The sequence below is a fragment of the Fusarium oxysporum genome, chromosome XII (assembly GCF_013085055.1).
Source record: "Fusarium oxysporum Fo47 chromosome XII, complete sequence".
In the NCBI taxonomy this organism is placed as follows: Eukaryota; Fungi; Ascomycota; class Sordariomycetes; order Hypocreales; family Nectriaceae; genus Fusarium; species Fusarium oxysporum.
Window position 1 is genome coordinate 157,447 of NC_072851.1, and position 25,053 is coordinate 182,499.

General features: G+C 48.9%; 7 protein-coding genes across 7 annotated transcripts; 4 read left to right on the top strand and 3 right to left on the bottom strand.

Annotated features, from left to right (window-relative positions):
• Positions 1-17: 17 nt before the first annotated feature.
• On the bottom strand, positions 18-4,847 carry FOBCDRAFT_286671 (ABC-2 type transporter-domain-containing protein; the record flags this gene model as incomplete). Its single annotated transcript, XM_031193211.3, has 7 exons — positions 18-898; positions 949-1,850; positions 1,903-2,609; positions 2,656-3,285; positions 3,336-3,791; positions 3,840-4,120; positions 4,173-4,847. 7 exons carry the CDS (start codon positions 4,845-4,847, stop codon positions 146-148), a joined length of 4,404 nt encoding a protein of 1,467 aa, XP_031029832.2. The 3' UTR covers positions 18-145.
• Positions 4,848-7,056: 2,209 nt separating this feature from the next.
• FOBCDRAFT_286673 (uncharacterized protein) lies at positions 7,057-9,631 on the bottom strand (the record flags this gene model as incomplete). The annotated part of the gene is made up of 4 exons (XM_059611687.1): positions 7,057-7,235; positions 7,291-7,986; positions 8,045-9,334; positions 9,391-9,631. The coding sequence occupies 4 exons, from the start codon at positions 9,629-9,631 to the stop codon at positions 7,057-7,059; spliced, it is 2,406 nt and encodes an 801-aa protein (XP_059466325.1).
• An 866-nt stretch (positions 9,632-10,497) lies between these two features.
• FOBCDRAFT_234018 (permease family-domain-containing protein) lies at positions 10,498-12,733 on the top strand. The gene is made up of 5 exons (XM_059609950.1): positions 10,498-10,643; positions 10,704-10,972; positions 11,032-11,083; positions 11,139-12,380; positions 12,438-12,733. Exons 1-5 carry the CDS (start codon positions 10,563-10,565, stop codon positions 12,495-12,497), a joined length of 1,704 nt encoding a protein of 567 aa, XP_059466326.1. The 5' UTR covers positions 10,498-10,562; the 3' UTR covers positions 12,498-12,733.
• FOBCDRAFT_286687 (cation efflux family-domain-containing protein) lies at positions 12,577-13,152 on the top strand (the record flags this gene model as incomplete). Its single annotated transcript, XM_059611688.1, has 1 exon — positions 12,577-13,152. The coding sequence occupies one exon, from the start codon at positions 12,577-12,579 to the stop codon at positions 13,150-13,152; it is 576 nt and encodes a 191-aa protein (XP_059468127.1).
• Positions 13,153-13,676: 524 nt separating this feature from the next.
• Positions 13,677-17,063, top strand: FOBCDRAFT_149691 (uncharacterized protein; the record flags this gene model as incomplete). The annotated part of the gene is made up of 1 exon (XM_059608325.1): positions 13,677-17,063. One exon carries the CDS (start codon positions 13,677-13,679, stop codon positions 17,061-17,063), a length of 3,387 nt encoding a protein of 1,128 aa, XP_059468128.1.
• Positions 17,064-17,738: 675 nt separating this feature from the next.
• On the top strand, positions 17,739-21,093 carry FOBCDRAFT_265733 (uncharacterized protein; the record flags this gene model as incomplete). Its single annotated transcript, XM_059611363.1, has 4 exons — positions 17,739-18,044; positions 18,109-18,521; positions 18,569-19,875; positions 19,923-21,093. The coding sequence occupies 4 exons, from the start codon at positions 17,739-17,741 to the stop codon at positions 21,086-21,088; spliced, it is 3,192 nt and encodes a 1,063-aa protein (XP_059466327.1). The 3' UTR covers positions 21,089-21,093.
• A 63-nt stretch (positions 21,094-21,156) lies between these two features.
• Positions 21,157-24,914, bottom strand: FOBCDRAFT_254333 (uncharacterized protein; the record flags this gene model as incomplete). The annotated part of the gene is made up of 6 exons (XM_059611112.1): positions 21,157-21,574; positions 21,659-21,714; positions 21,745-22,215; positions 22,265-22,526; positions 22,751-24,423; positions 24,679-24,914. The coding sequence occupies 6 exons, from the start codon at positions 24,912-24,914 to the stop codon at positions 21,171-21,173; spliced, it is 3,102 nt and encodes a 1,033-aa protein (XP_059466328.1). The 3' UTR covers positions 21,157-21,170.
• Positions 24,915-25,053: the final 139 nt, after the last annotated feature.

A 25,053-nucleotide genomic window follows, 5' to 3' on the forward strand; every position in this document is an offset into this window, starting at 1 on the left:
AGATAAAATTATTAAATGCTTCTAAACGCTATTTATTACAAGACTATTATTTGCCACTATGGGACCAATCTGAGATGCAAAACTGACTCCAGGTGTTGAGTCAAAGAAAAACAAGTTATGAGATGAGCATCGACTCATTACGATATTAGGCCTTCTTCTTCTTTCCAAGGTTCCACTTCTTGACGCGGAACAGGTAATAAGATGTAACAGCAATGAAGATATTGAAGCCAACGTAAGCCCAAACAATGCCAAAGTTGCGCCATCTCTCAGTGTAGTAGATCCTGTTTCCAGCCATAAACTGATCGGCGTTGGACAAAGAACAGTACTGACACTGCGATGTCGCATCAGGGTTCTGTAGCTGGCCGGGAGCCTGTTTCAGATAGTCCGCCATGTAATCGCCACAGGTCTGGCCCGATGGAGGATTGAAGACAGAGACCTCGGATCGTGAACACTCGACAAGACGTCCACCCAGTTCGGTAGATACAACACCGGCAACCCAGTAGGTGAAAGGACTAACGCGATACATGAAGATCCAGAAACCTGGAAGAGCATCAGGAGACTGCAAAACACCATTGAAGGTCAAGCTCATGAGGACCAAGAGCGTGACAATAGACGAGGCAGTGAGGGCATCAGGAAGAGCAGCGATGGTCATCTGAGCAAACGAGCTGGCGTAGAGCATGAGCTGCACCAAGAAGAGAAGGACGAGGCCTTGGCGGGCTGAGCTTTGGACGCCCATGACAGGGTAGTAGAAGCAGGCATACATGAGAATGCCAGTAAGAGCCTGCCAGGGGATCTCGACAATTACGTTGGCAATGATGAAAGCCTTCCAAGAATAGGCCTTGCTAGGTCGTTCTCGAACTTCGTACAGGTCACGCTGGGTGATGAAGTGAGGTTGGATCTATATATGAGTCAGTATACCGCAAGGCTATCGGTGATGGGGGGATTTACCTGTTGGACAATAGTAGAGAAGACTGTAATGATCATGAAGACGGAGAAGATGACATTCTGCATGCCAGCAAACGTGTTGTCAGGCTTGTAGAAAGAGAAGCCAACGAAAAGACCAGAGATCGTGCCAAGAACGAGCTTCGACATGATATACGTGGGCATTCTCCAGTACTGCTGAAAGACTCGCGTGGTCACCTCTCGAAGCTGTGCGCGGAAAGGCATGGCAAACTCGGATTGACTGGCAGAATCATCTTGGGGGTTCTTGGACGACATCTCAGATGCAATCCTCCCGACTTCAGCCTCGACAGCGAGGCGTTCTTGGCTGCGTTGCCAAACAGTGTGCCAATCTTCACCTTGGGAGCTGGTAGCGTTGTTGACGATCTCGAGCATCCATTCAGCTGGGTTCTCGTCATCACCACAAGCTCGAGCACCCTCCTTCTCAAAGTAGTCAAGCAGAGTACGCGAGTTCTGACCAATGTCTCCAAAGTACACGGTCTTACCACCACGAGCAAGGAAGAGAAGTCGGTCAAACTCCTGGAACAGAATGGCACTGGGCTGATGGACGGTGCAGAGGATAGCTTGTCCTGCGTCGGCAAGCTTGCGAAGGAAGGCGACAATAGCCCAAGAGCTCTGAGAGTCCAGACCGCTGGTAGGTTCATCGAGGAAAAGCAGCAGCTTGGGCTTGGCAGCGAGTTCGACACCGATAGTCAGAAGCTTGCGTTGCTCAACGTTGAGACCTTCTCCGGGGACACCGACGACAGCGCTGGCAAAGTCGCGCATGTTGAGCATGTCAATGACCTTCTCAACCCATTCATGCTTCTCCTCATCGCTCACGGTTGAGGGTTGACGGAGCATGGCGCTGAAGCGGAGACTCTCGCGGACTGTGGAGGTTTCGAGATGAAGATCTGAGACGTGTTAGTACTGAACCAAGTCGATTGAGGCAGGTTTGTCACTTACCTTGCTGCTGGACGTATCCTGTCTTTCGCTGGAAACTGGCATCAAGAGGTCTTCCGTTGACAAGCATGTCTCCAGTGATGACACCCATGGAAGTTCGCTGAGCCAAAACATCAAGAAGAGTTGTCTTTCCGGCACCACTGACACCCATCAGAGCGGTGAGGGTACCTGGCTTGACCCAACCAGTGACGTGATCCAGAAGACGTCGCGGTTCACCCTTGATCTCAATGTCATATACAACATCCTTCCAAGTGAAGATATCCGTCTGTGGCTCAAGTCCAGCAGTAGAGTCCTGGCCCTCATTGGTCTTCTCAGGCACAGCGAGCTGCTCATTGGTCACGCTCCTGTCAACACCGTCCTGAAGGTGAGCAGGGACCTGACCACGCTGAAAGACCAGAACCTCAGCCTTGCTCGCAGTCTTGGAGTTGAGCTCAGTGGCGGTGAAGTAGATGAGCATGAAGCCGATAAGGAAAGCAATGAGGATACCAAAGTTGCGCCAGACGTGGGAGTATGAGTATCGGTAGTTGGTCTCGATGAAGGCATCGCCACTGACTGTTCGCTGTCCCGCTACAGATCCGACGGCTGAGCAGATGAATGAGTCGCCGCTGAGTCCAGGGTATGAAGGAATGAACTGTGAACAGTCAAACTCGCGACCGTGGAATTCGTTGGCGACCAGGATCTCGAAGGCGTAGTAAATAGGGTTAATCCATCTGTAACCGTTAGCAGACACTCACTAGCTAGTACGAAGTTACTCACCTGATCCAACCAAACCAATCTACCATCTGAGGGACACGAATCATGAAACCAGTGTAGATAACAAGCGCCAAGACCATAATACCAGCCAACATCATAGCTTGAGAAACCGTCTTCGTAACAGCAGCCATCGTTCTGAAGATAGCAGACATGACAAACGTCGAGATGTACGTGATGAGGAAGAACAGGAAAAAGTTACCAGGCTCGCGACGAAGACCAGCCAAGAAGTAAAGAATGATGTTGAAGACAGTAGCCGAGATGAACTTGATGGGTATGTCCGCCACGATACCAGAGATGGCTTCAGCAGCAGGATGGTAGAATGCGTACGAGGCGTGTTTCTCGACGATGGGGCGCTGGGAGTACAGGTTGTTGATCTCGGAGATGGCGGCGAGTGCATTCATGAGAATACCCATGAAGAGAACAGCGCCTTTTGAGTAGAAGCTAGCAGATCCATTGCCAGTGCCGTAGTAGACCGAACCGATAATGAGAGACATGATTACGTCAATGGCAACGTGTGTTGCGGTTGCTGAGAGATCGTTCCAGATTCGCTGGTAGGCGCGCTTGGTCGTCAGGCGGATCTGCGTTGCTATACTGATGATGTACGGAGACTTGGGTCGAGCATGCTTATCCTGGCTGTACATATTGTCAGTATATCGTTGATATCTCGGGGTTGAGATACTTACACAAGGGCCTTACGCTCTCTCAAAGGCGCAATGGCCTCAGAACGATTATCAGAAGGATAGTCCTGCTGATACACCTCAATCTCATCACGAAGCTTCTTGCACTCAGGCGAGTTATGCCAGTAGAGCTCAAACTCCTCCGCGGTACGAGGAACCTTGTTCTCCATACCTGGTCGTGCCTTTCGCTCTTGAGGGTTGGTCACAGATGTGAGGAAGTCGCCTGCTGTCTGGCGAGCAGGGCATTCCCAGCCCATCCTCTCAAAGTACGCCTTGGCCTTGCTGGCGGGGCCGAAGTAGATCTGGCGACCTTCGTACAACACAACTGCTTTGTCGAAGAGGTCGTAGATGGCCTGGCTGGCTTGGTAGATTGCCAGGGCGTTGGCAGAGCCAGTGTAGTCGGAAGCTAGGCGAATGGCTTGGGCAAACTTGAGAGCAGTCGCTGAGTCCAGACCTCGTGTGCTTTATACATGTCAGCTTCATAACTCATCACACATCGTCGGTACTAACCTGTTATCCCATGCAGCCATTGGCGACTGAGCAAGCATCATCTCAGCAATACTGACACGCTTTCGCTCACCACCCGAGACACCGCGGATAAAGTCATTGCCGACCTTGGTGTTGTACGTATGGCTCAAGCCACAGATTGCCATGACGATCTTGGTGGCGTTCTTGACTGTTTCTTCACGTGTTCCGTCGAGGCCGAGCTTTTCGGGGTCGGAGGGGAGACGGCATGCAGCTGCGAACTCGAGTGTTTGGCCGACCGTGAGATGAGGGAAATGCTTGTCGACCTGTTGAATGAAATTGTTAGCAGTATTCAGAGTGAGTTGATGAGATGCATACCTCTTGGTTGTAACCAGTCTCGCCCTTGAATTCCTTCATCATGTCCTTCTGCGAGATACCATTGTATGTAATCATCGACTCCTCTCCAAGATGCAGACCCTCAAGCTCACCCGTCATGGTCTTGAGCAGCGTCGAACATCCCGAGCCAGGACGACCAAGAACAATGAGCGTCTCACCCCCTCGAAGAAGCCCATCAAACTGATGAAGAATCCTCTTCGGCTCTTTCTTCCCCGACTTTAAATGCTCGCCAATCCTCAACGGCGCCTGAATAATATCCGCCACCGTCTTCTGAAGCTGCAACGCCGCTCCCGTACCATACACACTTAAGTTCTTAAACGCGACACCAGCGCTCTTGGGACCAACACCCGCCTCCTGCAATTGATGCATAAAAGCCGGTAGCCATTTCGACAGATCGAAGGCTTTGTTTGTAGGGTCCAATGCAGGGTCTTCTTCATTGATGGTAGCGATTCTGGAGGGGACGGTGGCGAAACTCTGTCTGCGGCGTTGTGAAATGCCTGTCGCGATTCTTTGGAGTTCTTGTTGGTCTTGCTCGTCCATGATCATGGTATTGCTTCGTGTGAGGGGCGACGGGCGGGCGTATGTGCCCTCGCTTCCCGTTGAATGCTCCATTTCAATTGAGTCTGGTGGACTCTCTGTTGAGTGTCGCGGCGTCATTTTGGAGCTGTTGTTCAAGAAAGGTAAACCCTTTCGATGCTGTTGTTTGTTGTGTTTTTGTGTAAATCTGACTGGAATGTGACTGTCGAAAAACAGAGTCAAGCGTCTCTGACCCGTTGTCAGGCAATTGATCAGCCAAATTAAGATTAAAAGAGTAGTGGATTGTCTATGGAATGATTGACTTTCTGGGGGAAATGAATTGGGCTTTAAGTTAGAAAACAGCAACCTCATACACTTCAAACCTCCCCAAGTGCCGGGCCCGACAGCTCCCCGACAATGCTGTCATTGGAGACGAGAGACATGGTCGGAGCTTCGGTAGCCTCAAAGTATGCGTCTGACATACTTCAGCCACGCTGACACTCTATTCCATTTAGTCCATAAAGTCGGGCTGCCTGAGTTCCCGCTAGTCCGACAACAGCGGCCTTAGACGCTGGCTAGGCTGGCCACGCATGAAAGAAGACGGGGATTCGCTGCCGTGCGAAAACTAAGGCAGCAATTAAGTTTGTGCCGGTATTTTAGTGCTTGGATCTGCGGCGGAGTGTCGGGGTTATGGCAAGCCCCTGCTCCGTCCGCCTTTTGCGGTCTCATCCGCGGAGGCCGGCAGTTACGTTTACCCGTCAGGCGCGCTGACTCACCCACTTCTCGCTCACTGTTTTTTCGGATCTTACGTCACGGTAGATCATAGATTACTGTAACGGTGTTCAAGGGACCCGAAAGCCCATCTGTGGTGTTTCCGTCGGGTTATTTTTCTTATTCACGAGTCTCGGCACATGCAAATGAGGTCATAGCTCAACGTTTCAATCGTGTCTGCCGATTAACTTTACCTGCGCCTCTACTGTTATCAACCTCGAAGGTTAATTTCTCGGGACTTGTGTCAGCGCATTGTCGCATTGGCAAGGGAGACCTGCATTGGCGTAGCAACCGTACTGTTATTATAATTTCAATGAAAGTTATTCTTTGTTTTCTAAAAAGACACAAACAGAAGAGCCAATTGACAAGTTGAATCCTGTTGCTGCCATGCTGTTATCAGCCCTGATGTAAGAACAAGCTGCATTATTTCAACAACATTTCTAGAGCAGAAGCCTATCTACTTGTTTAAAGAAAAATACATATCTATACATCTTCTATATTATCTTGGTATTAATTATTTATTTTATTACAATATTGATGCCCTTGAAACAAAACTCCACTTAATACCTAGTATTGAAATCTCACATTTAGGGTAGTCTTGTCTCCAGATAGCGGATGTAAAGAAATTCCGCGAGTGAAAAATTGCTAGTGTCTGCTTCGGGGTCTCCGTGTCTCGGATAAACTAACCCATTCCTCTCGGCAGTTCATTTAATCCGCAACCTCCGATGTTCTAGCCCATCTTTATTGCCGATCGTTATCACAGTTTCGCTATGTACAGTCTCGTCACCAACATCGTTAGTTTTGTTATTGTTCAGTCGTTTAGCCTGGCCACTTTTAATTAACATTTTCGGACTTAGAATTATGTGTCCTCGCATGGAACAGATATTTCATATCTTGTGGTACAATCAATGATCCCGACCGTGGAATGGAAAGATGTGCCGACTGAATGTCGGGTAAATTGACATCCATCTTATCCAAGCAAGATTGATCTGTCAATCCAGCACTATCATCTGGACTGGCGGATGTTCAAGAATTGACATTTTGACTTTTGACTTCTGGCAAGAGAATTTTAATAGGAGAATCGCCCCAAGAGTTGGGGGTCGTCGTCACAATGCAATCGTGATGAGTCTGGCAGGTTCCATTATAGTCGATATCAAGGCTAGGTAGTTACTCGCGCTCTAAGTAGTACTAGGTATATGTCTTTAGGATAAGCGGCGTTAATTCCAACCATTTGCCAATAATGTGCGCCCATGATATATTGAAACCAGATCTCCTACATATAATACAGGCAGGCTTTGTAGCAAGATGAATACGAAAGGCTTTTTTTTTTTAAAACATAACAAGTGTGATGTGACAAAGCTGCTTCCTGAAGCTTAGAATTCAATAAAAGAAGTGGCCTCAATCCAGAAGTATAAAGAACGGCAATTCCATACGAGTTTCCTGACGCAGGCCTTTGACAAAGACTGGAACCAAATGGTTACTGAGAACCTTGAGCCCAAAGGAGGGGATAAATACTTTGGCTCTAAACTCATTGTCGACGCCGAAAAGGATATCTATATCACAAACCCAAACCCTTTTTTTATTTATACTTAGTAAACAAGCCACCAAAGCGGGTCTTTTCTTTCAGACGATGTCTTTGATCCTCATCACCAAGGGACCCGTCCTTGATAGACTCTATTAAGACATGAGACCTTGGAAATATTCCATACTCTCTCTTGGCATTTGAGCCACTCCAGAACCACGCGTGTGGATCCTCCCCTGTAGATAGTGTAAGTGTCGATCCAGGTCAAGTTGCTAATGATAGAGAACCCACAAGCAAGGTTATAGATAATGTCGCCTTTCTTAAGTACCAGCCAGCCAGGCTGCCTTTGCTTCTCGAATTTCCACCTGGCTACTCCAGTTCGTGGCGTGTTTGGTAAGGAAGCGATCTTCACGTGCCGTGGCATATCCAAGCCGATTAATTTACTTGGAAATGTTCCAAATACTCCGTCGTGCCAGCCTTGACACCACTTCCCGTCCCACTTCTCCGGGAACTCGATGCCAATTATCTTCGCTCCAGATAGGAACTGTAGAATCTCGGAGGTTGCGTCAGGTCTTGCTTGTGGCCTCTCATTACTTCGCCTAATGTGGTCTTTCACGGCCCGCGCAGCCGGCAACGATGCGATTCGATTTGATTCGTTGGCTCGGGACACGCCATGCAGAGCAGTCATGGTAGAATTTGGGATATATAAATCGCAATCTTGGCGCCCTCGTGAGTTTATATCGCTGTGCTCGTAGACTACTTCCACGCCCGGAACAGGCGGCAAGGGATGACCATGTCGAGAAATGTGACGAAAGAGGAGATCGACTGACTGAAAGACGGTAGCGTCGTCTTCCTGGAGAGTAGACTTTGTCTTGTCACAAAATAGACAGCCAAAGTACACGGAGTTGACGTTTCGGACTGCGATATGAGATTTAAAGAGGAAGCGAGGGCGGTGAAGAATACCTCTAGTCTGCTGGCTGGCCAATGCTAAAAGTACCTTTGAGCTTTGGACCTCACAGCGATTATGGTTGGGTGAATGACTTACGATCTTGATCCATGTCCTGGCGCAATTGGGAGTAGGGAGTCTTGTACTCACAATGTAGACACTGCGCAGTTGGCTCTGTGAAAGTCTCAGTTGGATTATCCAGCATTTGCCCAAATAATGTTTCTTGAGAATACTCTCTGGGTCTTGTTGCACTGTCTGAGCCGCCTCCAACCCTTTTGATGGCCTGTCCGGGACCTCCAGAGGCAAAAGCTCGAGCTCCTTTACATAGTCCACCTAGTAGGGCTAGTGAGCTATCAGGCCCGATCTCATAGGTCTGTAGAGAGTGTATGCTTTTCATAGAGGCAGAATCTTGCCTGATCGAGCTAGAAGATGTTGATACTGCTTTGGAACCCGACGCGCCGCTTCTGTCTGATCGTACGGATGGCGCTGACCCTTGGGTGGCAATGAACAATTGTTGATGTTCAGGCGACGCGGTAGATGGCGTGTAGGACCCTGAATTCCGGTATTCTGTAAGTTTTGGGCTGGTGTATTGAGAAGCCGTCACAGATAAAGGGCGTGGGCCAGAAGCTGATTGTTGGTCAATGACTGTAGACCAATCCTGTTGCGAAACCGGCTCAGTAGTAACGGATGGCGGAGGAGTATCCTGATGGTTATAACCGAAAGAGCCTCTTGTGTTTTGGTTGATTGGGTTCTGGTAGCCTGTTGACTTAGGAGATAATGCAACTGAGCTTGGAGGAGTAATGGCTCCAATATCTAGACCTTGTAAACTGTTTTGAACCATATCTAAATCACTGCGTTGTCGTTGTTGAGCCTGGACATAGTGGTAGGTTCGGGTTTCTTGCTCTGGAATCGCGTATTTGCTGGACAAAGGCAAGGAGACTGGGGAAGCGAGCCCACTTGGCGTAATTGGTGACCGCGACGCAGAATAATCAGCAGTTCTCAAGGCACGTCCCGCAGAGTGAGATCTGTCACGTTGTTCGGATCCACGGATGAGTAAAGGTCTTTGCTGATCTAGACCAAGACTAGACCCAGATCTCGGAGTGTTGATCGGAGGCCGCATGGATATTTGGGAGCTCGATCTGGCCACATCGGGAGGACTAGTAAATTGTGGAAGTGGTGGTAGAGGTGGAAATTTTGAGGGGGCCGGTGATGATTCCAGAGCCGACTTGGTTGTAAATCGTGTAATCTCTTCTACAAGAGTAATAGCCAATTCCTTTGTCGCAGCTTGGAGCTCGTCAAACTTGGCCTTGTCAAAGGTCTGTGGCTCAATAAAATCCTCAAAATCGTAGAGTAAGATGTCAATCGATCGAACTTGACAAATGACATCTTCTACTGGCCTGTCAGCGTCCGGACTCCGCTGTGACTTGGGTGCTGGTCCTTCTTACCGTGCCGCAAGGTCAGATGTCTCAGAAATTCAGTCAATTGAGGAGAAGACACCGCAAGTAAAGGTACCAAGCGTCGCAAAGCTCGCTCTCCCTCTCTCAATAGCGACTGGGACGACTGGTTAAGCGACATCTGTTGGTAGTCATAGTCCAAATGCCCACTGGCCTGTGAAAGTGCAACCTTTGCCCATTTCGTTACATCATTAAAAGGACGGAGTAACACGTGATCAGATGAAGTCGCCATTCTGGAAGCGATAAGAACATAGGGAAAAGCAACGATAAAGCTGGTTCGCAGAGTTTCAAGGCAAAAGTCTGCAAAGGACAGGATGAGTTTTGCGGGGCATGTAAATGTCATGAAATTGCGAACTCGTCCCAGTCTTATCTTATCTATACTAAGTTAATATCTGATACACGAGCTTTCTGTTTCTCGGCCAGGATACAAGGAGCAAATGTACAGTATTTCAAGGTGAAGGGTAATTGCGACAGACAGGGGTTTGATGGAGGGTGGGATAAAATTTCCAGATAAGCCTTTTTCGGTTCAATGGCCCGGATTTGCACACTTCCTCGTAACCGAACCAACCGGAATGCTGCGCCACGACATTAGAGTGAAGCTCAAGAATGAGCTTAGCTGTATGTGTTATGAGTTGAGAGTTATAGCCAGTCACCAAGCCCAGTCACCTAACATACCTCAACTACCAGGTAGAGCTGAGACTCGTCGAAACCGCCACTAAACTTAACCTGGTGTTGTTATTAGCCAAATAAGATACCCTTCGCCTTGCGTTATCGCAACCCGCGGATAATTAACGCCAAGCCGACGTGACCTCCCTAAATAGTTCCCACAATCCGCGCGCTCGGCCGTTCCAAGACTTAAACTAATGCATGTTGCCTCCGCGCCAACCTCTTAACTCTGTTGCTAGGAAAGGTTCTAGAGGTTTCAAATGTACCAGAGGGGGTCTGACATCCTTCCTGTTTGGCTTGATCCGCCGAAGGTCATCCGCCCCTTGTCTCTTGTCTAGGTATCTTTCTTCAGTTGCCTCTTATTTATAAATCCTGCTGACAGTATCTTTCTAGGTTCCATTCACGTTCCCTTCTGGCCACTGTTTTCTTCTCCTTTAACGTTTTGTTTTTCTTTCTCCAATTGTATAGCATCATTTCCGCTCAAGAGCGTTGCCATCATGGGGTGGATTGGTCGAATTAACGATGGCGTGGCTAACAGTCGCGTAGGCCACTGGTTTCAATTGGAGGGATCTGGCCATGTGAGCGAACGCCACCAAAGAAGTATTTGCAAGAGAATCGCACTGACCCAAGGCTGTTAGCCCCGCGAGCGACCCGGTTCCCGTTTTACAACTGAGATCCGAGCAGGAATCATCTCTTTCTTCGCAATGGCATATATCCTGGCTGTCAATTCCAGCATCGTCGCTGACAGTGGAGGCACTTGTGTCTGTGACTCGACTCCCGATGACCCCATCTGCGCCGCCAACTCAGACTATCTTCTTTGCAAGAATGAGGTCAAGCGTGATCTGGTCACCGCCACTGCTGCTATTTCTGCCCTAGCCACCTTCTTCCTTGGTGCCCTCGCCAACATGTTAGTCTCGATAGGTAGTGGGGATGGCTTTGATGATTGGCTGCTAACTTTATCAACAGGCCCGTCGGTATCAGCTGCGGAATGGGCTTGAATGCTTACCTCGCGTACGATGTACGTATTTCCGCTTTGACGTCCTGCATAATTTCTAACATATGGCTCTACCTAGGTTGTCGGCTTCCATGGCTCTGGACCTGTCCCTTATGAAGTAGCCATGACGGCCATCTTCGTCGAAGGTCTTATCTTCTTCGGTCTCACAATCCTCGGTCTTCGACAATGGCTTGCTCGAGCCATCCCACGTTCAATCAAGCTAGCTACTGGTGCTGGTATCGGTCTCTTCTTGACACTTATCGGCCTTACATACAGTGAAGGCATAGGCCTCATTACTGGTGCTGTTTCAACCCCTGTCGAACTGGCTGGCTGTTCTCCTGCAGATAAATTGGAAGATGGAACCTGTCCTGGCTCGCACAAGATGCAGAACCCGACTCTTTGGCTTGCTATCTTCTGCGGTGGTATCCTGACGGTAGTTCTCACCATGTTCCGTGTTAAGGGTGCTATTCTTATCGGCATTATTCTTGTGTCCATTTGCTCTTGGCCACGCGGCACCTCTATCACAGCCTTCCCTTATACCCCGGTCGGCGATGACTCTTTCAACTTTTTCAAAAAGGTTGTGGACTTTCATCCTATTACCAGAATTCTTGCTGTGCAAAAGTGGGATATCAGTGCATATAGTGGTCAATTCGGTCGCGCCCTGATCACGTTCCTCTACGTTGATATTCTTGACTGCACAGGTACTCTCTACTCAATGGCCCGATTTTCTAATCTCATCGATGAGAAAACTCAGGATTTTGAAGGATCTGCTACAGCATATCTTGTTGATTCCATCAGTATCACTATAGGGGCTGTCTTTGGGACATCACCTGTGACAGCCTTTATCGAGAGTGGAGCTGGTATTGGTGAAGGAGGGCGAACAGGAATCACAGCTATGATGACTGGCTTTTGCTTCTTTGTCTCGTTGTTCTTTGCACCCATCTTTGCATCTATACCTTCTTGGGCTACAGGCTGTGTCTTGATCCTAATTGGCTCGATGATGATGCAAGCTGTCGTCAATATTAATTGGCGATATATGGGTGATGCTGTCCCAGCATTCTTGACCATTGCTATTATGCCCTTTACATTTTCAATTGCCGATGGTCTTATTGCTGGTATTTGCAGCTACATCGTTATCCAAGTTCTTGTATGGGCTGTGGAGACAGCTTCTATGGGCAAGCTGACTGCGACTAACAAGAAGGACAAAGACCCTTGGACATGGCGTATTCCTGGAGGCATCCTACCAGGGTGGCTTGTGCGTTTGTTCCAGGGCAAGAAGGACTTTTGGCGCCCCTATGCGGACGAGGCCATCGATGGTAATGTAGGTGTCAATTCTCATGAGATGAGTCCTATTAGACACAATGCTGACTGGGTCAAGCCTGGTGAGCCTTTACCACACGTGGTAACTGAGATTTACGCTGGCAATAACAAGGAATAAGCTGAGACATATTTAATAACCCGACCTGTGGGACTGAAGGCGGTTTATTGACCTGGGAGGCGGTATCTATTATATAGTTATGCTTGAAAAGAAGATCCGCAAGTCGTGTCACTTCGGAGCCAGACTGCGTCTCTGGGATAGCTCAAATACCTTTAGAGATATCTGCATCACACCTGCAGCGTTGCTTGTATGGAAAGTGCCTGTGGCGTCCATACAATACATCGACCCAACACTAGCTATGTGCATTGCCCTGTTGGGCATGTACTTTGCTTACCGACTGATACTGGCAGCTTCTGCCATCCTCCTCCAGGCTACACCCTCGACCATCGACACCAACATCATCAAAGAGGCTGTTGAAAGATTAGACGGTGTCTTATCCGCTCATCATGTCCATATTTTCGCGCTAAACGAGAATAAGCTGGTCTGCTCGATGCATGTCCAGCTGTTGTCGCGGGAAACTTCTGGAGACAGGTTTATGGAAGTTATGCGGCAAGTCAGACGTATTCTACATACGTACGGAGTCCATTCTGCAACGATCCAGCCTGAATTCTCTCTTGACGAGGCTGACTCTATCCCATTCTTAAAAGCTGAACAGACAGAAGGAGAAAATTGGCAACGGCCATTGAGTCTGGGGAACAAGTCCAAGTCTTTCTAAGCTTGATGGCATTGAGAGATCAAGGGTTCTGGGATACAGTATCTGTGATAGTCGCATTTCCCATAACTATTTATTATAATGACATTTTCAGTAACCTTGTTAGCTAAAGCTTAAGCAATAGAATATGCCGGAATCTAATTGTAACTTAAAACAGTTCGGACAAATTCTTACCTCTAAATCACAATTGTGGGCGCAGAGCAGCCTCATCTGAAATAGGCTAAGTGGTTTCGATTTTCAAGCATTTGGCCAATAGTATGCGCCCACGATATGCCGAATGTAGATCAGAGGCGCAATATTGGCTGCTTACTTCCTGTAATTACTGGGCGAAATTGACTTATCACAGCTGGCTGAGCTGGGGCTGTGTCCAATTTCACATTCCCCTCCTCATGGACATGTAGCTTGCGTATCTACAACAATGGCCATTTCTTCATCTAACAACAAAATTATACGTAGGCGCAATTCACTCTGACCATCACCACGCTCTCCAACAGTGTCGCTTTACGACGCCAGGGTGCAAATCTAATATGGATAACTGGCACACAACACAATGCACAAAGCCCGACGTTGCCATCTTTCCAGGACTTGATGTTCCGGCATGTATGAACTGCGGAGAAATTTGCCCTTCTGATCGAGCGGACAACAAACACAACGATGAACTTCAGATTCCATCAGCGTGCAAGCGGTCTGCTATGCAGTTGAACTGGCCACCATCGATTAAATATCAGGATTACGCTTACCGCAATGATCCTGATGGCTCGTTGCACAAGGCTCTGGTTTCACTGGTTGACCAAGAATGGTGCAAACAGGAACCAGACAAGCAGAGGCCTTGCTCTTCCATCATCAAGACAGCCCAGACTCCATCTTCGCAAGTAAGCAAGACCTCATATGAGTCCCTTGATGGTACAAAGATACGTCTTTTGCGATTGTACAAAGGACACTTTGGGGATTGCTTGCACGGAGAATTTGAAACTATCAGCCTTCAGAACCAAGACGCAGAGCCAGAAGAGCCAGAAATGATATCGTCAGATGGAATGGAAAATCCTACGTCATATGAAGCAGTTTCATATACCTGGGCCAAAGGAAATGGCAAACGGGAAAAGGACCACGCCATATTCATCGGAAATCGTTGGGACATACTTCCAATTACTGAGAACTGCTTTGATGCCTTGCAAAACTGTCGACTTAATGACCGAGATAGACGCCTGTGGGTTGACGCAATCTGTATCAACCAGTCAAACATTTCTGAAAGGACTCACCAAGTCGGCATGATGAGATATATATACTCAACCGCCAGCCGCGTTCTGATATACCTGGGGATAGGCGATACTGGGAGCGGCTCGGAAATCACGGATGACCCCGAGATTCTCAGTGGCAACCCATATTTCTCGCGTATATGGGTGGTACAAGAGATTGCGTCTGCGAAACAGGCGCTGGTTTTGTATGACCGCAAAGCCATGCACTGGGACTTTTTCCACGGGAACCTGCAGCGCTTGTATAGTAAGAGATGGATGCGGAACTTCGGATCTGCCCGGCAGATCGATGATGCTCATGAGTTCTTGACCCTGCTCGGGGATACGCGGGACTGCAATGCTTCAGATCCAAGGGACAAGATCTTCGCCTTACTTGGGCTGTGGAAGAGGCCTCTGGAGCCGGATTACACGTTATCGCCTCAAGTTGTGTACACGGGACTGGCTTCCATGCTTGTAACGGACAAAAGTTGGGAAGTGGTAGCGCTATTACTTGATATGGCGACCCATGGCTGCTCGATGCTTGGCCTCCCTTCATGGGTTCCCGATTGGAGCGAAAAGAGTCAATGGCCGTGTCAAGGGCAATGGAAAAGCAATCTTTCCTTACCCATGAAGGCGCGGCCAAGGCGTGCTGGGAGGTTTCGAATTCATCGCCAAACTGGCTCTTTAAGTGTTCTTGCCGCTGAGATCGACATATTGGCCCCATACCTCTCCTGTGGGTTCCGGTCGACCACTAATGGGATTCTTACGATAAACGCCGGATGCATTCAGGTTTCAATAGCCCCTGATGTTCTATCCAAATGCGAACCGACTGATAGTATCTTTTATCTTTCCAAGTACGGATTCTGTCTAATCCTGCGGAAGAAAGCCGACCCCAATGTCTATATTCTTATAGGGCTTTGCGGATACTCGTGCCTATCTGACAGTCAACATCAGTCAGTAGAACTCGATGACATCAGATATCTCCAGGAATGGGCGTGGCTTTTATCGCTCGGTGAACAACGGTTTTGGTCTGAGCTTGCCCCCTTGAGAAAAGCACAGATCTGCTGGGGGGCTCTCCGAAGGCAGAGGAAGCTGGAAACTCGAACGACTCTTCAGAGGATTGTCAGAAAAGCCCATTTCCTGAAAAGATCGCGTGATCTAGTTCTGGAAGAGCGACATGCCATGGAGTATTACAGCAAAGACAAAAGTCGAGTGAGGGAATTCTTCCAACGCCAATGGATGAAGAATTATAGGAGATGGAAGCAAGCAGACGAGCTATTAGCTGTGGATTATAAAAAATGCAGAGAACTAACCAAGAAATTGCTTCCAGGCTATAGAAGCCTAGAGCCATTGCAAGCAGCGTCCACCCAACCGCCACTGGGACAGTCGATGTGGCTTCCAGTGTCTTTCTACTGGTTTACAATATGGAAAGGCAGTACTCAATATGAGACAACCGACCTTTATACTAAATACCGGTTGCTCGCGGCCTGCGCTTCCAGGAATATCCCATTACCCCCTATACATTTAATCACGGATAAGAAGAGCCATATTTCGCTTTCGCTTGGCCTGGAACTTGAGAACGGTCTACGAGATCTACAGAGAGTAGCAAAGGAGCACTTCCCGCAAGAAGTGCCAGCTGATGAGAAGATCGTGGTATCCCGCAATCTAACGGCCTCTTATCGCCTCGATTTCACAGAAGAGGAGTGGGCCATTCTTCTGCGTTGGTTGTCCAGGCCAACTTCACCAAGCTATGATATGCTAAAATATGGATCGAAAATGGATGCTCCGTTGATTTGGGAAAGCGGGTTTGTTACACAATGCCAACTTGATGAAGCTCACAGTTTGCTGGATGATAACTTTAATCACCAGATGGCAGCACTATCCTCCTCGTCCCACAGTGAAGCATCCCTTGACAAGTTTTTTGAACTTGTATATCGTGAGCAGTTCGAACTGCTTTGGTTATTTGTCTTTCGTTCACACTTGCGGCTTATCAAAAGGCTTCGTGGTTACAGTCTCGATAATCTCGGTGCCGGGTTTGCACGCTCCTTGTTCTGGAGATTTGACCGTAGCATCGGCAAGGCTTGTCAGCTTGTTGGAAATGTCCCTCTCACACATGACAAGATTGAAGAGCAATGGGCCAGGTTCCTTAATTGGCTCACACAACAATCGTTTAAGGTGCCAGCGCAGGAAATACCATCGCAAGCGTATGATCAGCGACCGAGGTTGTTGATTGAACAAGAAAGGGGCGACGAATATGAAGGGGACTACTGCCTGTCAATCATAGAATGTGATGGATTGTTTATTATGAGGAACAGACCAGAGCCTCCTCATCTGAAGTCTCAGACATTTTATGCGGAACAGATGTTATCTGAACTTATTTATTCCGAAATTTGGCGACGAAGGCTTCCAGAGAGAGTGTTTGCTTTTCTATTCGACGACGCTGAGAACACTCCTCAGCCAACGAAATCTGGATGCACAGGTTTGGAAGAACTATTTGCCCGCGATCAGCTATCCATTTGCGGCAAGCCTTTCACCCAATATTGGAGACAGGAGTCTAAGTCGTGGAAGGTCGTGGAGCAGTACATTTCGGAATCACAGTGGCATATGAGTTGCATGAAAATGGATCTCTTGCGCGGATCGAAGGAGAAGAGAGATATGTACGAGGAAATTGTTATTATTTGAACCGCTAATCAGACTACTGTATCCGAATTATTCAAGCTGAGAGCCTGGGAGCTTTAGAAGTTGTTAAGATTCTGAGTCGCTGTTTCTGAGTCATTCGTTCATGGAGACAGCTGTGAAGAGGCGTGGCATACGGTACTCTAACTTCAGCCTTAAGTGAAACGTGGCTGGCAACTTAATTTCATCCCGATTGCCAGAAAACTCAAACATAAGCATGATCTACCAACATGCGATCTCCATTCATGCCCACGACATCACCTTCACTTGTGCAATCATTGTAATTCCACAAATAACAACCTCCCGCCCAGCAGCGGGGTTATTACCTTAACCTATTTAGCACTCGGCACAAGGTTCTGTTGTTGTCAACCGGGGCCTGGCCTGATCTTCGTGGGTAAATTGTATTCCCAATCCCTATTGGCCAATACCCCGGAGTGGCCTCGACTACAGCCGGCCTCATGGCTAATGAACCTGGTTTGGCGGGGCACAATGCGACACTACGATGATCATACCCCATCTCGTCGACCAAAATGTCCCACTTACATGAACCACGATAGTGCCTAAACTTAAATTTCTCGAATGTTGATCTCTGAATTTACCCGGTTCATGTGTATAAGATGCAAATTATTTAGCTCAGAGCTCTGAGGTGTCAGCTTCATTGGCTTGAAGGGTTCGTTAGCTATGAAGGTCTCGCATGTGTACCTATCGTTGCTGGGCCTGCTGCCGGCGGTAGTAGGTCTCGGCCAACAGTCCATTGTCGCCTTCAACAAGTCAGATGACGCTTTTCAACTCGTTGGTGGAGATGCTGGGTCTGGTCAGATTCGTGTCTCCAAGGATGAGTACTGGGGCGTCATTCGCGCTGCTGGTGATCTCGCCGTCGACTTTGGCCGTGTTACTGGCACCAACTTCACTCTGAGCAACGGCAAGAAGGAATCATCCCCAGCCAAGTATAAATTTAAGCCCGTGGATGTCAAGAACAACACACATGTAAGTACTTTCTAACCTCCAGAGACTTCCGCTAAGAATCTAGTACCGCACTCTTGATGAACAGCACTTCTCTGGACCAAACTACTCAGAACCCAACGCTAGCAACACCAAGATCATTGTTGGTACAATCGGCCACTCTGAGCTCATTGACAAGCTCATCAAAGATGGCTCCCTTGATGTTAGCAAGATCAAAGGCAAATGGGAATCTTTCGTCAGCCAGCTTGTTAAAGATCCCATTAAGGGCACTGACCAAGCCCTGGTCATTGCTGGAAGTGACCCCAGAGGCACGATCTACGGTATTTACGACATCAGCGAGCAGATTGGTGTGAGTCCTTGGTACTGGTGGGCAGATGTGCCGATCCGTAAACGAGATGAGATCTTTGTGCTCGCCAAGCCTAAGGTTCAGAAGTCTCCTTCAGTCAAGTACCGAGGTATCTTCCTCAACGATGAGCAGCCTGGTCTTTCCAGTTGGGTCGGGTAAGAGAAATATGCTTCTCTATGGGAGCCAATACTAACCTGAACAGTTCACGCTGGGATCCAACCTGGAACAACAAGGCCCCCTACAACCACGAGTTTTACGCCCTCGTCTCGGAACTGCTGCTCCGTCTTCGAGCCAACTACCTCTGGCCCACTGTCTGGGGCAGCATGGTCTACATTGATGACCCTCTCAACCAGCCACTTCTTGATGCTTACGAGATTGTTCTCGGTGGATCTCACACTGAGCCCATGATGCGAGCACAGAACGAGTTCCGAACTTTCTACGAGGGTGAGTGGCAGTACAAGACCAACAACGAGACCATCGATGAGTACTTCCGCTATGGTGTTTCGCGAGCCAAGCCATATGCCCGAAACAGTCTCTGGACTATGGCCATGCGAGGAACTGGCGATACAGCTATTGAAGGTGATCTCGGCATTGACGGTATAGTCGAAATGCTCGAGACTCTTGTTGACAACCAGCGAGAGATCCTCAAGGAAGGTCTCAAGGTTAAGAACTTGACTGACGTTCCATCTCTGTGGTGTCTCTACAAAGAGGTTCAGTCCTACCAAGAGCGCGGCCTTGTCGTCCCCGAGGACATCACCCTTCTCTGGGCTGACGACAACTGGGGTAACATTCGTCGTCTCCCTCTCGCTAACGAGACAGACCGCTCTGGTGGTGCTGGTGTCTACTATCACTTCGACTACGTCGGTGACCCCAGAAACTACAAGTGGATCAACACAATTCAACTTGAGAAGACAACCGAGCAGATGACTCTAGCTTACCACCGAAACGCCCGTCGCATTTGGATCGTCAACGTTGGTGATCTCAAGCCAAAGGAGATCCCCATCAGCCACTTCATGGATCTTGCCTACGATACTGAGAAGTGGGAGAAGGAGGGTACAACCAAGTGGGTTGAGGCTTGGGTCGAGCGCGAGTTTGGCAGTGAACATGTCGAGGCCATCACGGACATTATGACGCGCTATGGGATGTACGCTGCTCGCCGCAAGTTTGAGTTGCTCGAGCCCCAAGTCTACTCCGTCATCAACTACCACGAAGCCGAGGCCATTCTTGAGCAGTGGGCTACTTTGAAGGAGGATACCCAAGCTGTGTATGACAAACTTGACTCCGAGTACCAGCCCGCTTTCTTCGAGATGCTGCTCCACCCTGTTCTTGGCGGTGAGATTGTCAACAAGATCCAGATCTACGGCGCCAGGAACCAGTTGTACGCGGGACAGAAGCGTAACTCTGCTAATGATGTTATCTGGAAGTCTGTGGATTTGATGTACAAGGACTCGAATCTGACGCAGCGATGGAATGAGTTGCTCGATGGCAAGTGGGCACACATGCTCGATCGTAAGTTCCTCACTTTCTTTTGATCTGAACACCACTGATATATTTAGAAACTCACCTGGGCTACGATGGATACTGGCAACAGCCCATGAGAAACACCCTTCCCGACCTCCGATTCGTCCAAGACGTCTGGCCATCACTCGGCGGCCAATATGGCGTTGGTGTCGAGGGTTCAAACGCCACTATCCAGGGCGACAGCCGTTGGCACTCCTTGTCGTCCAGCAGCCTCGAACTTCCTCCTCTGGAGCCCCACGGAGCCCAGTCCCGATACTTTGATGTCTTCCACCGTGGAAACAAGGGCTGCAACTGGCGCGCAGCACCATGGGAGGACTTTATCCAGCTGTCACAGTACAACGGTACAGTTGGTGGTGATAACGGTACCGATAGCCGTGTTTACATCACAGTTGACTGGGATAATGCTCCCCAGGCACCTAACACGACAGAAGTCATGATCAACATCACTAGCGACTGCCGTGGGTTTGAGAAGTATGCTGGTGAAGAGCCAAAGCTCGTTGTGACGGTCATCAACCGAGAGGTTCCCGATAGCTTTGAGGAAGGATTCGTTGAGTCTGATGGACATGTTTCTATCGAGGCATCGCACTATCAGAAGATCCACGAGGGTGACTCTGATAACTCTTCTCTCGAGTATCACACCATCAAGAACTACGGTCGTACTCTAGCTGGTATGGGCTTGTACCCTCTCAACACCGAGAAGCTCAAGGTCGGCGAAGGTCCTGCTCTGGAGTACGACATGTACCTCTTCAGCAACAACTCAGCCGTCAACGTGACAGTCTTCATGTCCCCGGGCGCCAACTACCTCGGCGACCGCAACCCTCTTCAGTACGGTATCACCCTCTTCCCAGCGGATAAGAAGCAGCCCGACCCAACGATCGTCACACCCATTGGTCCTAACAAGGGCACTAACATGCCAGATGGCTGGGGCTACGCCGTTGGCAACGCTGTTTGGGGCTTGTACGGAAACTACACCACTTCGTCTTTCAACGTTCCCAAGGAGGGAGCCTACAAGCTTAGGGTCTGGGCTCTTCTACCGAATATCTTGATTCAGAAGATTGTGGTTGATCTTGGTGGTGTAAGACAGTCTTATCTCGGACCGCCTGAGAGTTTCTTGCTTGGACGGGATGAGATGGGCAAGTATAACGGTACCTCGTTCGTGAGCACGCCAGGTATTCTTGGAGGAACTTTTGATAAAGAGTAATAAGCTATAGAGACAATAGGCTTTCAGTAGTAAAGATAATTGAAAATTGGGTTTGACTGTAATATGTTTTATATGTGAACCTTCATGAAGTTGATCGAAGCCAAGGGTGATTAATGAGATCAGTGGCTGAAGGCCGATGAGCCGGATCATACTGGAATACCCACCGCAACAGCCCCAATAGCTCCTGGGACTCTGCCTCATCGATATCACCTGGACCTTCTGCCATAATCAGGTCCTCGAGAGAAAGAAACTGACCAGGATCTGCGAGCGGAGGACCATCATTTTCTTCGTCCATCCCATCGCCCAAGTCCTTGTCGTCACCACCACTTATGTGGCCATCCTCTTGGGATTTGATCTCCAGTCTATTTCCACTGGAATCGAGATACTGGTCTGCTCGGCGCCACTTCTCGAGCAAAGGCTTTGGCAGTGGCCCAATGACCTCCCAGAGCTGGATGAGATGTTCGTCGTTGGAAGTCTCATCGTAGTCTTGTCCCTCCAGAGGGCTTTGTTCCGTAGATGTTGTAAAATTCAGTAGACTGAATCTGTGCCGCCAGATGATATAGAACTTACCACCGCCCAAGTCAGCAAGTTTTACAAGCGGGTCGAGGCCATATGAGAAGTAGTGACTCAAAGGCCGAGGCTCAAGTAGTTATGACGGGGCCCAAAGGTCCTTCTTCCCATCTTTCCGTTTGAGCGGCCGCGCATCGCTTTCAGATTGCTTCAATCTTAGCTCCGTGTTTCGGGTGGCTTCAATTGGCTCTATGCAAGCGAGGATGTTACCACAATGCAGGTCGCAGTGGATGATACCACGTTCATGGAGACTGTGAAGTGCCTGTACCGTATTGAGGAGCGCCCTCCTAGCAAAGTACTTGGTGAATCTTCTCTCCCATGGCTTGCCAATCTGGAATTCCGGTCTGAATCTCAGAAGGGCTGTCAAATCTGGGCCCATGGTCTCAAAGACGAGGCCGTCGTGCGCTCCATTTAGACCAGTGATCTTGATTATGTCATAGAGAGTCACAAGGCCTGGACAGCTATTTCGGAGGTGAGATTTATAAAGAGACACGTCTCTGCTCGTAGTCTGAGGCTGTGTTGCAAGAGTGATCTTCAGAGATACATAGCGGGTCAACCTAATCAACGGTGTCAGTAAACTATAAGGTTCTTAGAACATCGACGTACTTCATGTCAACTGCAAGCCAGACCGTGGAGTATTGACCCCATCCTACCTTGCGCATGATATGGTAGCGTTCTTCTATCACATCACCGAGATGAACGGGGTGATAGCCGCCTGGATGATATGCTTCACTCCATTCACAAGCAGTACCGTTCCTCATAAATCGGAAGTCCTCGTCTTCCCAAGGGGCCTTGCTAGGCGGAGTAGGAGGGCGAGAGGACATATGGCGGCGATACAGAATATAGATGACGTGCGTAAGAGTTCTTACTAACATTGAAGGATCACAATTGGCATTTTGGTCGAGAAGTATTAAAGCGGGGTATTGTTGCTGCCTAATCCTAATGCCTCGCAAATTTCACCAAAAAATAACACTTGGGTTAAAACTATATGAAACTATTATAGCTTTCAAAATAATAGTTCTGGCATACTTAGTGTTTATATTTACCGTGAAGTCTCTTAATACTGTGCAAACTAAGTGTTGATCCTTTTACAATCATTCGAATCCTCCGTGCAACCACTTGGGTTACCAAGTCTACAAAGGCAAGATGAACCAACAGGAACGTCTGCCTCGGCCTGGGCCAATTGAAGCAATCTTTTGATAATAACAGCCTCCGCATCTCTCCCAAGACGCACAAGGCACTCGTGATAACCATACAAAGCCCAGACGTTTCTCGGGTGCTGGTGCCCCCGAGTCAGGCCTTCACGCAGACCAAGATCCTCAGCGTAAGCATTCGCCGCCTGTTCAACCATGCCTTGCTCGAGAGACAGCGCTCCATATGGGTGTCTGGCAGGGAGCATCCACCCCCAAGGCTCTGTATATATCAACGCGTCTTCGGCCTTGATAGCCTGTCTCAGTGCCTCGAAAGCAACGTCATAGTTCTGACGTCGGTACTCAATCTCCCCGTCCAACATAGCAGTGGCTACCTTTAATACATCGACTATACGATTAGGGTAGTCGAGACGCGAGACTGGGACGCGCTTAGCGGCTTCACGGAAAAGACGACGCTGAGCGTCAGCTTTCTCGAGTTTATTCAGTGAGGCAAAAGCGATACCCTTTCCGTAATACGCCATGACTGTAGTGACGCAGTAGAGTTCCTTATCCTCTGGAATATCCAGCCCGAGGATCTCTTCCCACATGCCAAATCTGATATAAACATGGACGCGAACAGCAAGGAAGAACTCAAGCCAGTCAGCCATAGGAGGTGATTCTACAGTGAGCATCTCCTCGGTGATTGTTGCTTCCATCCGGTCGCATGCCTCCAAAGCCTTCTCCTTTTGCCCTGCTAACATGCAAGCATAGGTGAGAGAGTGATAGTCGTGGAGTCGATAGAAGCTGTAGAAATTGACACCTCCATGCTTAGCGAAGTACCGGTCATCGGCCAGAGTGGCCTTGTGGTTGTATGTCATAGAGCGGCGATATTCGCCGACAAGGACATCAATATGCGTTGGCATATGAGACATGTGACCCGCATCAGGGACCAAGTCGCGGATGATGTCGCAAGCTGGCAAGGCAGCCTCGGGTTCATCCGACCTCTCCATAAGGTGGATATAAAGGTGAGGAACGCCGGTATGTCGCAGTCCACCTGGCATAGCCATGCCCCTCTCCAAGATGGCACGCACCTCAAAAACCGGCGACGAGGCAATAGGCTTGCCAGTCTTAACATCAAACATCTTTCGTGGCTTCCAGTTCATAAGAGCGTCGGCAAATAAAGCAACTACATCAAGATGATCTTTGTACTTTTCGTGCACATCTCGCATGACATCAGCGTACGCCTTGTTGACCGAGTCGAAATCGTCGGGAATGTCACTAGAAGGATACCGTTTCTGCAAGGCTTCAACCAGGGCCTTCTCCAGCGGCGAAACATGGCCCGTCTTGCTTAAAGCAATTTGAGCAACCTTGTGACACTTTGGAAAAGCTTTTGCAAGATCATCTCGGTCAAACATTGCCCAGGTCTTATTATAGTTGGCTCCCGCAGCGTAAGCGAATCCCCAATAGGCCATGGCGCAATCGGCATCGTGGGCGATGCATTGCATGAAGCATCGGCAAGCTTCTTCGTGGTTGAATGAGTAAGTCCAGACTAGGCCGCGGTTGAACCATCCTTGAGCTTCCGTGCTCTTGGCCGTGATGGGCATATGGTAGTCACCCGTGTCAAAGTACGGCTCACTGACCGACTGTTTCTCGGGAACCTCAAATTCAAAAGGCATCTGACACAATGTTAGCTCCTGTCAACCACAGGAGATGTAACCTTACTTTGGCAGAGGCGCTTGTCTCCAATGTTTGACACTTGGGATGGATTGGGGGTAGCCAGTCATCATTGTATAACCTTTAGATGCGCTCTTTTAAACCGACTGTTCAGGATTCCACAATAATATCTAGCCCGGATACTTCCGAATCGTACCAGTTCGGCCGGAGCATTACATGAGAAAGTTCGCCGCTGTAGATTCCTCAGAACTCAGAAGCATGTCTAGCTTTTGCTCGTGGGCCATGCCAAGCTTACTCGAAGTAATGCTCTTCAGCGCAGCGGATCTCACCCAAGTTGGGCTAGGTACACGGACTTCTCGCACAGTAGGCCAGATATGGCTTGGTACCAAGGCCCACCTCTCATGGATGCTGCCGCTTTGAACATGGAAACGACTGGAGAAAGTCTCCGCCATCTCTCCGCGCTCCAAAAGTGCCGGTTTAATATCATTACCAATCACAGAGGCTTAAACCACATCGGTCGAATTGATAATACACCCGAACTCTCGCTGATTAAAATGGTCATGCTTTTGTTCATTCGCCACACCAGATGGA

Bases quoted from the DNA above. Each gene is read 5' to 3' on its own strand.
- FOBCDRAFT_234018 (XM_059609950.1), top strand. From the start codon at position 10,563: ATGGGGTGGATTGGTCGAATTAACGATGGCGTGGCTAACAGTCGCGTA. The intron at 10,644-10,703 runs GTGAGCGAACGC...CAAGGCTGTTAG, and splicing joins AATTGGAGGGATCTGGCCAT to CCCCGCGAGCGACCCGGTTC. The intron at 10,973-11,031 runs GTTAGTCTCGAT...CTTTATCAACAG, and splicing joins CTTGGTGCCCTCGCCAACAT to GCCCGTCGGTATCAGCTGCG.